General features: G+C 35.6%; 1 protein-coding gene across 17 annotated transcripts in view; it reads left to right on the top strand.

Annotated features, from left to right (window-relative positions):
* Window positions 1–13,465, top strand: part of LOC121871006 (potassium voltage-gated channel unc-103-like) — a 113,934-nt gene that overhangs the window by 32,276 nt on the left and 68,193 nt on the right. For 16 of the 17 annotated variants that reach the window (XR_006089810.1, XM_042373050.1, XM_042373052.1 and 13 more), the window contains exons 7-8: window positions 3,384–3,504; window positions 9,151–9,311. Coding sequence is in view for 16 of the 17 variants with exons in the window: in XM_042373050.1 (XP_042228984.1) it covers window positions 3,384–3,504; window positions 9,151–9,311 (282 nt within the window). In the remaining variant the exon portion in view is untranslated. Of the gene's footprint in view, window positions 1–1,736; window positions 1,858–3,383; window positions 3,505–9,150; window positions 9,312–13,465 lie in introns of all 17 variants that reach the window. The other variant, XM_042373049.1, reaches the window with a different exon arrangement.

Raw genomic sequence — 13,465 nt, forward strand, 5'->3', positions numbered from 1 at the left:
GTAGGACTCAAAATTACATACGTTGTCACAGTTTGATTGCTCATTTTAAAGTGGCGACCGCGTGGTCACTTGTTGTCACTGTGCAGCTGTGGCGCTCACGCATGTGCACATACACACAAAAGCCAAGTAAAAAAAAAAAAAGTTTGAGTTTTTGAAAGGTCTGGATTCTCGGGTGGTCCGGATTTCTGGCATCCGGATTTTTGGACTTTTACTGTAATGCCTTTGTGGCTTCTTTTTGCACTACTGCGGTCACTTCCACTTAACGGCCTCTTTCCAGTCATCTTGAATAAGGGTAATGCACTGTACTGTACTTACTGTATGTTTGTAAAAGTTAAATCCAACTGCTGGGTCGCGAGACATGCGGTAGCAAACACCAAGAAATCCACACCAAGCAAATTATCATTTTTAACAAAAAATTATAATTTTATATAGTGATTTTTTTTTTAATTGTTAAAATTTACCCCACTTTCCGCAAGGGCGGATTTACAGGCCATAACGCGAAATTATTGGTCATAATTTACAAATTATGTAGGAGCGAAATTCCGTAACCCGGGCTTCCGTAACGCGGGGGATGCCTGTACAGTACTGTAATATCACATACAAATTATTTGGCTCAACTTTCAATATTATATTGTACAATATAATGAAACTGTCAAGTTCAAAATGATCCATATTAATTTCCCAAATAATGTTAATATGGGATAATGAACTTTTAAGTGCTGCTAATATACTGTAGTAGTCTTAAAGTAGAATGTGTTTCTATTAAGTAATGTGCGTCAAAAATTCATTGACGTTTTTCTTGTTATTATTTAATTAATTACACCCCAGGGGGTAAACTTAGTAATAGACAATGGATTCAAGCACAACTTAAGGTGAGTCAAAAGCAGTTTTGATTAACACCACCTAAGTGTATTGGAGTTATATCCATATTGCTGGCAACGATGTGTAATCGTCAGTGATTCATCACTGTGGTCTGACAGTGGAACAGTAAAGGCAGTAGTAGGGAAGGCTCTGTGGGTCTGCTGTACAGTTTGCAAAAAGAGAAGTGCGGGACGTCCCCTTCCTCAGAGACTCCCCAAGTAGGACTGTCTCTTAGCCTATTGCGAGCAGTGACAATATTATTACTGCAGACCGAAAATCCTAGTTGAGGATATTTGCATGGGAAAGAAAAAAATTATTTGTAAATGTAATCTTACCTGTACCAATTCATTTTAAGTACAGTACAGTATACAGTAATCCTTTACATGTACAGTACCTCTTTAGTCTTAATGGTACGGTAATTTAAAAATTTCTTTGTCCTTAATGTAGTTATGCTTAACCATCTTGTGAACTCTTGAAGAAGTTTATTCTTGTTTTCTGCCTGCACAGATCGTCGGACATGAAACATCAATGATTATAACACTAATAAAGTACTGTAATGTTAACTTGAAAATCCAATGTTAATGGCTTGAAGAGTAAGACCATTAACACTTACCGTGAAGGAATATCTCCACCAACAAACAAGATACTATGTACAATGTATGATGAGATATGTAACAGTTATTTAAGCTGTTTAGTGATGTTGTCTGCTTCCATTAATTCTTCTATATTACTACTTTTCTCATATCTTTATATTCACTTAACTTACTCAGTCTGGAAACATTCCTCCCTTACAACAAGTGTTCTCACCTTGGCAACACTCATGTCTCCAGTCTGTACATTAGTGTGTCTGAACATAAACCATTTCACCCCCTCAGTCCCGCTACATCACCGCCCTCTACTTCACATTCTCCTCCCTAACGTCGGTGGGCTTTGGCAACGTGTCCCCAACCACGGAGATCGAGAAGGTCTTCACAATATTCGTCATGATGATGGGCTGTGAGTGGGTCTAGACAGGACAACACCAGTAGTGTCGGCTACCGTAGGCCTGGCCGGCCAGGACAAGTCAGAGCACACTAGTTACTGGCCAGCCAGATGATCCACCTGTATGTCTTGTCATTCGTCGAGAGACTTTGGCAAAAATACTTTTTATCTTCTGTATTTTTACCATATTTTTTCTGTTATTCATAACTTGCAGTTATCCAATTGTTTTAAAAATATTCATATGTTTTGAACATACAGTGCTGTAATTATAAAGTCTCTCGAAGCAGCGAAGCTGTAGAATACAGAATACACTGGCGTTTATGTTCTCTGTCCCACAGTAAGAGCGTTATGTGTTCTGCACACATTTACATGTCAGACATCATTGTACAAGTTAAACTGTGTCAATCATCACAAAGTAAACTTAAAATTTGTGCAGTGTGCAAGTTATTGCAGCACTCATCTACAAGTGTCTCCCACTTTGGTTACTGTGAGCAGAGGGCTCCCATCTCGTCACCTGAATCTTATGCAGTTGGTGCTGTTATTGGTAGCTGGCCAGATTATGTGATAATGTCAAGGATGTAAATGCATACCATTACAGCAAGTTGCTTGGGATCACATCGTATTGTTAATACAGTATTGAATGACTGCGGAATAAAAATCGGATCCCTGAGTCCTCATGTGTTGAGCACTAAATAATAAGTATCTCGTTTTAAAAGACACAAAGGAATATTATTTCAAAGAAGAAGTTTTTTATATTTGTAAGTTCCAAAAACAGTCCACCATGTTACATTAAAATAAGAGCCTTCTTTCAGCAGCTTCATTTGTTTAAAGCAGCAGGGGGTTAAACACATAACATTCACATTTCTCAATTCACCTTCTTGTCTCAAAATAATTGCACCTCAACCACTGACAAAATATTTTTACATTTTTTTGATTGTTCAAAATCATGAATACTATGTTGCTTACCGTACTTATAAATTTCACTCACAAGAAAATTCCTTTGCAATATACATGCGATCTTTCACTCTCTCCCCAGTCAAATATCATCAGCTTCATTATTTACAGAAAGAATTTAAAGCCTGGTTTGCAAAGCAAATTAGCTCTTTATTGAGTATGGGTTTGACGTTCCTTATAAATGTACTTATAATTTGTTGCTTCTAATACAATTTTCCAAGTATACATAGAATTTATTCTTGTATCACGAATCACTAGACCTTATAAAGACACTATGCAATATTGTGAATTAATTCCACAAAAACTGTTATTCTGTTTATGAGTCCAGTAGATGCCTCAACCCAACACATCCAGAACCACCCTGACCTCCACCTCCTCCACATGAAGCTTTTACTTTCCTGTTGCTGTAGACTTGTAGCCCTATCTCCAAGATAATTAATATTTTTGCGTCTTACTACCTCTCTGTGTACTGTATCTTGCTATGCTTTCACTACCACCTTTAGTTTCTACCTTGACCTCCTCTGCGTCCCTCTGTTTGTACCGTTACATATATCCTGTAATACCCAGCATCACTACCTTCCCCGCAGGCGAAGTACGTGACAGCATTGTACTTCACCTTCAGTAGCCTCACGTCGGTGGGCTTCGGCAACGTGGCGCCTAACACAGATATCGAGAAGATATTCACCATATTGGTTATGCTCATCGGCTGTAAGTACTGGCTGTGGGGTCACGAGCATGCACAGCAGCTGACCAATAGCAGAGTAGACCTCAAGGACAAGGGATTTACAGTGGCGAGTTAAGAAGGGTTTCCAAGGGTGTCCTCTAGCAGCCAAGTTTTTTATTTCCAGAATCAGATTGTAACTTGCTATTTGTCTTAAAATTTACATCACCAAATCAATTTTGCATAATTCTCTTGTAAGTTTAATTGTTTAATTCTGTGATGTGTTGATTTAAATTAAATTATTTAATCCATTTGGAAGCAGAGTTATAGAACACTCTTGGAATAAATCAAAGTCGCCAGTGGCAAGGTGCCCCTGTGACACAGCTGTTGTTTAGATGCGCTTGCACAGCAGCTGAAACAAGACAGCATGTGCAGTGTATGATGTCCCTGGTGAGGCTAGATTACTACAATGCAATGACTGAGAGGCTTCTGCTGAATCTGCCCTCTCTCTGCCGCTAAAACTTGGCCTTTATAGACATTTTAGGTGTCCTTAAATCATGCTTGTTGGTGGAATGCTTAAGCCATCTGCAACATTTTCATCTGTGTGAACACCGACCAAGACCGGTTTATATTAATAATCATACTCTGCATGCTTTTACTTAACATTTGAGCTCTAGGCTCGGATATGTGCAAATATAGGCTCTGGACACAGCGCAAAATTCAGGGAGGTGCATGGTTTGAAAAACATATTGTCACTATCTTGGTTCTTTGTGTCAATAAGATCAAATTTACTGTACATATATGTTCAGGTATATAAAATGGTTCATAATTAGTATCTGTATTTGTGTCATAATAGGATTTTTGTATATGGTACAAAATTGACTATTATTTACATGATAGGTAATACTGTACAGTACAGTCGCAGTCTAAAGCAATCATCCATCCACCTCCTACTACCATATCCACGAGCTCAAGGCCTTTCTATGTAGGGATCACAAGAGGGTGGGGGAGGTATTGATGAGGGAGAGCTAGGGATGGTGGACCTGGGCAAGATAGGAGGGCTAAAGTCAAGGTGATAAGGATATTTCAGTTGGTGAATGTAGCCTGACATTGACAGCCTTAATGACCCGAGCAGTTGATAGGCCTAAACCCCAAACAACCAACCAACCAGAAGGGAAGGTGGAGAGGTGCCATTAAGGTTGATAAGGCATCTAGCTTCTGTGAGGTAAAGCCCTAATATGACAACCTAAGAGGAGAGGGAGTGGGTTTGTGCTTGGTCTTGCTCACCACCAGTAGCAGTAAGCTAGATTGCTATTTGATCACTTCCACCTCCTGCCACTACTGTTCTTGAAAAAAAAAGCACTATTAATTGATGAAAAATAAAAGAATGAATTGTTGGATAGAATGTGACCTATCCACCCTGCAATATGTTTATTATAGTTGTGAAAATCAAGGCGATGTGATGAGGTGGTAGTGGCAATGGTATTTGGCCACTCTGCTCCACACCCAGCCCAGAATGGACACTAAAGAGTGTGTTAGTAAATATTAAAAATATAATTGATATTCGCCTTCATATTCAATATTTCCCCTCATATCAACGTTATTGTAAATACCATATCAAATTGCCGTTGTTTAAAACCTGAACCACGACCTGAAAAAATTTAAATAAGGAAATGGATGTGGCACATTATAATTATCGTAAAATAAAGTTCCTCATCTATTTCTCTTTCGAGCTTGTAAACCTAAGATAATATAGCGAGAAATTTTTTTTATCTATCCTTCTCTTCCTTCTTTCATGAATTTCCCTGCTTTCTTCAATCCCACTGCCTCTCTGATGAGCAATTTACATCTCATACCATCCTCCCACAATCCTCCCCCAACGAACGACCCTCCCCCAAGTCGACCATTCCACCTCTCCACTCTCACGTGACTTACTGTGCAGAAAGGACCCGGCCAGGCACAAGGGGTAGATAATGGAGTGGATGATTACTTTTGACAGTGACTGTACATCATTTACATTAGGCCAAAAGTTAGTGAACTTGAGTTTTTATAAAGATATTGATATAATGTACAGTACAGTACAGTACTGATTTAATGATAGTCAATTGTTGATTTTAATTGGGACACTTTTGTGCTTCTCTATTTTTATTTTTTTCACCAAAAAGTTATTTTTTGTTAGCAGAAGTATTGTCCATAAGGTAGCCCATGGTATATGCCTTATGAAAAAAGAAAAGAAAAAAATTTAATTGACTTTAGAAACTTGCAGCTATGAAAAATTTGAAATTTATTGACACATTAGAAGTTGGTCATTTAGGAGAGATTTTCCCACTACAGTAATTAAGTTTATTTGTGCTTCCTACTTTCATTAACTCTAATTGTTGATCAAATTCATTTAGAAGAACATAGGTAAACAAGCTGCCTGAAGAATCTCTGAAACAAATCAAAATAATTATTAGTACAATATCAAAAATTATTCCTGCATTGGAGGTTTGTTCTAACAGAAGAGGAATGCTGTACAGTATTTATAATCAAATACAAATAATAGAGAAAAGAAATTTATAGTTTTTAATATGAGAGGATTAAGATAAAGTTATGTGGAACTTACAATTGAAAAACATTTGGAGATGGTTGTTACATGCAGGATATTGAATGATCATGGCAGTACAGTTAATTATTAATCAGTACATATCTAAACTACAGCATGAGTGAATAAATCTTAACACGTATTGTTAAGGAGGCTTTGGCATAATTTATCATATACAGTACAATAATACAATACTGTAGTTTTATTACTTTACTCCTAAGCTCATTAAATATTTGTGATATTAGGGTTGATTTTATTGTGAAGAATCCTCTTTTTTTCTATGAAAAGACAACTTTCATAAAGGTTTAGAGAAGGGTTGCTAGTTTATCACTTGGAATGTTTTGGCAGCATCCATATTGATGTGTTCCTTCCTGTGGTTATTTGTTATTCATGTGGAAGTGAATCAATTACTCTTTTTGTACCATGTAGTCAGTGGCTGATTCAATTATGTAAAGGCTTAGAAAAGGGATGTCGTTTATTTTAACAGCATAATGTACAAGCCAACCTAACCTAACCAAACAAAGCCTAACAATCTTAGTTTTTTAGGGCAGGGGGTTAGCTTTGTTGATTCCTTTTGAATGCTTTTGTAAGTTGCTAAGAGCCATATGTGATCCAGCTTTGTTGACAAGGCCACAGCAGCATGTAAGGAGATTTAAGCATTGCTTCTAAAGGTTACATTTATTTTTTCTAAACTCCCCACCACAGTTGCACACATTGTATAAAATTTAACATTTCAGCAAGGATCCTATCACAGTGCATTTCAAGTAATGAAATGGTAACCATTCTCTACAACTTTGCTAAATCATCCATGTTCCCACACTGCCTTTACATTTTACTTTTTAGTTGGATAATGAGCATATCAGTAAAGATCCCTTTATGAAATTCTGAGAAAGAAATTGGTGCCCTCTTATCTATACTTTCACATAAGACATAATTAGACATGTATCCATTTATAACCTTGTGTATTGCAATGAATGTCTTTGTGACATTTGATATTCTCTATGTGGCCTGTAATGGAAATGGGTCAAATTGCATGAAATATGTTGGCTAGAATTAGTGTTTTTGTTTTTTAATCAATGTACAGTAAACCTGTGGTGCATGATATGACATTGATCATTTTTGTTATTTGTTTAATGATTTATTCTTTAAACATATACAGTATAAATGTTTGTATAACACATGGTAATATAGATACAGCTGTACTCAATATAGCACACATTACCAAGATGCTACCTTTCTCCTTATTTCCAACCTCCTTGTCTTTTCATCCATTTTCTTGTTGCATGCTATATTTTTTCAACCTCTTTTGCATTTTGTATTTTTGAATGATGAACCATTTTTTTTTTTTTTTTTCTCTGTTTCTCCATTGGCAATCTAACCTTCCATGCACCTCTTCCTGCGAAATGCCCCTGCGACCATCACTGGTGCCGTGTCGCTGCTTCTGCCTCTTCTCTTCCTCCTCCTGCCGACACTCATGCCTGCTGCAGGAGAAGTACATCACAGCAATGTACTTCACCTTCAGCACCATTACGAGCGTGGGCTTTGGTAACGTGTCCCCCAACACAGACTGTGAGAAGGTCTTCACAATCATTGTCATGCTGCTGGGCTGTGAGTCATCTAGGAGTATCCTTCTTGGTTGCTCCTCTCAATCACAGCCTCACCCAGTTCAGTGGCCCAGCTTCATCCCTTTCAGTTGAATAGTGATTCCCTCTCAGAGCCTTCCACCACAGCCACTTGCTTTACATTTAAGAAATAAATAAATTCTTATTAGCTTCAAACCACGATGAGTGCCAATAATTCCTTGACAGTTGACTATTTTGTTATTACATTTTGCCTAGTTATTGTGTGACTCCATCTATTTGCTTTTAATATTAGAAAATGCTAATAATTTATTTATATATTGGTCCTTTGGGAATCACATGTAAATTTACGAGCTAATATAATTTTGTCTGGATCATTGTCCTGGTCAGCGTGTCTTTCATTACTGGTAACTCAATTTGTTAACTAGGAAATACTGATTACCCTGACCAAGTAAACTGAGGGGAATACATACAGCTAATAGCCGCTTAGAGATAAAGAGCATCATAGAGGAATCATGTTAAATCAATGTCTTGAAAGTAGGAATTATCAGGAGCTCTTGAACCTGCTTGACCATTACATTGTATATATTTACAAGTATTCATTTCACTTAAGACTTTATGAATGAAGTTTGATTTCACAGCTGAACTCCCAGAATTATATCCAGTTTCATCCTTGTATAAAATGAACTTAATGTTTTAGCAAAGACAGTTACACTACAGCATGTTGAACAGCACTTACTGTACTAGTGGTGATGCCATCCAATTAGAACATGATTTGCTTGTGGAATGCAACTGATTTACCTAAACTTTATATATATATATATATATATATATATATATATATATATATATATATATATATATATATATATATATATATATATATATATATATATATATATATATATATATATATATATATATATATATATATATATATATATATATATATACACATACACTGTATAGTATGCTTCACTTGTCTTTGTATGCTTAGTACAGTATTTAGCATTTAAGATACTGTAAAATTATCTGAACATGTGTCCTCTGATAAAATTAGGTTTTCATACCTTTACGTTGACTCTTCAAATTTTGGTTTATGAAATATGACATTAAACATAAATTATCTAAATGTGAGTCTATAAGACATAGTACTTTATAATCCTACTGTATTGTGTGATTTATAAGTCTCTTTGGGGATTTATTTTTTATAATATTGTTGAGATTGTTCAGTACAATACTTAGTGGTAATGCAGTATGGAATTGGCCAAAGATGAAAGCCACCAATAATGTAAAGAAAAGTTCATCTAGTTCTCCAATGATATTTTCTTGTGAGGTCAGAGTAACTGATTTAAATTAGATACTAATAAAGAAACCTTCTAAGACTTATTATATTAACATATAGTACTGCATAGACATATCATATACGATGATGCATTTATCTCTCTCAGTACCATATCTCATTCACTCCCTTTTCTCTCCTATATGTACCTTGAAGGCCCTACTGATCTTCTTGCCTTGTTCTACAGCACTCATGTATGCCAGTATCTTCGGTAACGTCTCGGCCATCATCCAGCGACTATATGCAGGGACGGCACGGTACCACACACAGTTCATGAGAGTCAAAGAGTTCATTCGATTTCACCAGATACCTAACCCTCTAAGACAGCGGCTAGAGGAGTACTTCCAGGTGAGTAGTTCAGGGTAGAGGCTAAATAAAGAAGTAAGTTTCTTGATAGTATAATAAACCTCTCCAGAGAAGAGACTTTCTTAGTAATGAAAAGTGAGGAAATAATTATTATGAAGGAAACAGGTTTTCAAAAGGAAAATGGCTTTCAAAGGCATTTGTACCTTTACTGTCCAGTACTTCTAGGAAAGATGAATTTTGGTAAACAAGTTCTTTTTTCTGGGATTAGTCATCTTAAAAGAATTGGTATGTTATGGTGAGGGAGGAAGTTCTTTTTAAAACAGTGGCTTTCTAAGTAATTTATATATAAAGGAAATATTATAAGAGAAAGGAGTTTTTGGGAAAAGGATGATTGTGTTCTATGAATAGAAATGTCTGTACATCTGTCTTATAAGGAAAGATTCTTTTAATTTTGTATTTGAAAGCGATTCCCTAGGAAAGAATAGTACAGTATTTAAAATATCAAGATACATATTTGTAGTTAAGACACTTTCCTACCAAACTTTCTTAAGGTTTTCCGGCAGTGGGAGCGGGGATACTTATTTGGAGAAAAACTAGGTTATGTTCCTATTCCAAGACTGTCCACAACTGCTACTACATTATTGTATACTACAGTACTCAAACTTGCATCCAGATACAGTTACATGCCGTATAATAATAATAAATACTGTGTGTGCATCTATAGTATACACTGTTGTTAATTTACACCATTATGAGTAGATACAATTTCTTGTACTGTAAAGGCAGAATTCAGATTGGAGATGACCTGAGGGAGGATAATGGATGAAGTTCTTGCCAGTTGATTTCAAAAGAAATTCTATGAAAAGTTGCCTTTAAGAAGTGTTATACTTGAACCATAGGGATGGTCTGGGGCTCCTGAAATGATTACCGAAATTGATGATTGGGAAAATGCTTTGTTAAGGTTGATGTATGTTGAGGCATTAGTTAATGTAGAGTAGGATCTCCTGTCTCTAGAGCTTTTTTAAATGTAAGGATTTGTTGAGTGTAAGATCTTACTAATATTGTTTGTAAGGATTAACAGAGCAAGATCTACAGTATATATGAGTAAAGTTGTTGATACTGTACTTTGAAAGGCCTTGTATTTATGCTGTATATTAAAGAGAGATAATTCTTTTATTGCTCTTTCATTCAAGAAAATTTGAGTACTGTATAGTGATGTGAGACTGTACTTGTATTTTGCTTTATAGATACAGGCAATGAGTGTAACACAGATCTACAATTGCCTGATGGTGCTTCATGATTGAGGTTTCTGTCAAGGTTTGGTTTATTTTATTAGCATTTTAGGACTTGGCATATATAAGGTTGTTATCTACCTTTGGGTTTGACCACTGAAAATAATTCCCCCCAAAAAAGAGCCTGTAATCTTGGCACTTCTTATAAGATGTTGGAGTATGATAATTATATATATATATATATATATATATATATATATATATATATATATATATATATATATATATATATATATATATATATATATATATATATATATATATATATATATATATATATATATATATATATATATATATATATATATATAAGACATAGTATTAAGTTATTAATTACAAAACTCTCTCATCCATTATATTGCGAAGGGTATTTTTACAGCTGATGGTAATTTTCAAGTGCTTAAGTTATTAACTCTCAATTGAAAGGTTGCCTAGTACGTAAAATTATCAGATGTGTGAAGCTCTGCATAATCCAAGTTATATTGGATGAGTTAAAGTTTGAGTGCATGTAACTATGCTTAAAATTATTGCTGTAAGAATAAGTTATAAATCAGTATTAAATAAAAAGCAAAACATTTTACCTCATCATAGAGATAACGAGTGGCCAGTCCTTGGAATAACTGGTGAAATAAATCTACAGGTAAGCTAGTGAGTTTTGCTACCTCTGCTCTCGGACTCCCAATCTTCGAGGTTCGGACTGTGAGGAAATTGCCTTGTAGCAGATGTCAAAGCTTGAAGGCATTAGACTATTAGATTGACAAACTGTTGGTTTGTCAGCCTGCAAAGTTATTTGACTGTCTTTCATTAGTTTTATTAACTGGTTGCACTTATTAATGTAAATAGTCTGGTGATGAGTGAAATAATATGACTACAGTAAAACCCCATAGTTCAAAATAATAGGGGCTCTAGCCCTTACGAATTATGAAATTCTGCAAAATACATATGAGGGACATCTTCTCCCGAGGGGAAAAAACGACGGTACTTTTATCTGTCCCATTCAAAATATTAAAACGCTTCTAAGTACAATACAGTACCTTTTGAGGTGCTCAAACACTGGGCAATGATGGAAAAACAAGTGGAAAAAGCTTGTGCTGTAGACCGTGGATGTACACTCCATGGCCAACCAACGTGAACTGATAGACAAGCATGGCGCATATAGTACTTGTTTTCACTGAGGCAGGCAGGGTGGTCTCATCCCATGGTGACATGTGGGTCATATATGCTGTATTCGTAAATGTCTCTCAAAATCTGAAATTTTACCATATACTGTACCGTATATATATATATATATATATATATATATCGTAATATATATATTTAAAAAAATATCTGATATTTTGAAACTACCAAATATGAAATTTGTAATACACTGTATATGTTTTGTGACAACAAAGCATTATGAATTATGAGTGATTTCGAATTTGAGTGGTACAAATAATGGGGATTTGCTGTACTATATTAAGTCTATTATCAGGCTATTTGTTATTGAGCAATGAAGGCTTTCTTGTGAGTACAATAGTTGATAATACTGTGATGTCAGTCTGACAGTTCAGAAGTTCTCCTGGTGGTTTGGGTCATGTACGATGCCAGTCCCCGTTGAGTCCAATAGGCACCTTCAGCACCCTTTGGCTGTGCACTCCGCATCTCAGCAGCTTGTGCTACATCAAGATCTTTTTTATGCTAGTTTTATCAAGTGTCTTGCAGTATTCTTTTTTAGCTAGGCTATTTTCATGTACTGCTTGTTTGTGACTGAAAGCAATATTTCCCTGCGTATTTTTGTTTCTTAAATTATGGATATGAAACCTTTAAAAATCACAGCACCTCTTTAAATAATCATTTCCTCTTTCCAATTTATTGCACAGATTTGTTTCTACCTTCAACAAAGGGATGAGATTCTACCCTATTTAGACTAACTGTGTGAATTAATTCACAATGTCCTTTCCAAGGTACATGATTTAACACTTCTATAAAGAAAACACAAAAAAGTGACCCACAGTGTGTTATAGATATTTTTATAAAGTTTGGATTGACATTTCCAGTTTGCCTCCCTGCATGGTCACCAACATAGCGCTATGCCTCCATAACTTGGTCTCTGTTAACAGCCTCTTTGAAAACTTTTCTAAAATTCTGTGCCTGTGCTTTACTGCTGCTCTCAATCCCTGTCTGATTTTCTATTCCATTTATTTTCTTTTTCTTTACTTTTGCCTCATCGTTAACTTTCTAAGACCTTCATGGCTGCACCTCTGCCCTACTTAGTATCCCAGAATCTTAAACACCTTTGATTCCCTCTATAACACCCACCAATCATCTTCTACTTGTAACAACTTTTCTTTCTCTATGCTGTCTCTCTTCAAATCATGCTTAACTAACTCATTAACATTCAAACATTCCTTCTCAACATTGGTCCTTCAGCCTTAACTCATATTCAGCTAATTAGCAAGTAACTTCTATGATTATTTTGGAGGAATTTTAATGCCGCTCTGGCTCTATCCACAAAATTAATGAGATGAAAATGTACACTTTTGGTTGCTGAAGAAACCAAGTTCATTCAAGTCACCACAGTGGTGTTGTCCTGTACAGACTATATGTTGCAGTGAACAGCATATATTAGGTTACAAAATTATCCTTAACAAACTGACTGATCAATCATTGTGTAGCCTTATCTAACCTAGTCTATCTCACACTTCATAAACTGTCTTCACACAAACTGTTTATACCAAATCATATCATTTACTGGTATCTATACATTAACCATTTGTGCTTTCCAAACAAATCTGGATGCGGTATATGTACCAGGACCATCAAGAAAATCATTAAAATAGAGTGTATTACTTTAATTTAGAAGCAGATAAGGAAAATTCAGTACAGTACTATACATCCATTCACTATCTACATATACACCTG

Source organism: Homarus americanus, unplaced genomic scaffold (assembly GCF_018991925.1).
Source record: "Homarus americanus isolate GMGI-L3 unplaced genomic scaffold, GMGI_Hamer_2.0 scaffold52512, whole genome shotgun sequence".
Taxonomy (NCBI): domain Eukaryota; kingdom Metazoa; phylum Arthropoda; class Malacostraca; order Decapoda; family Nephropidae; genus Homarus; species Homarus americanus.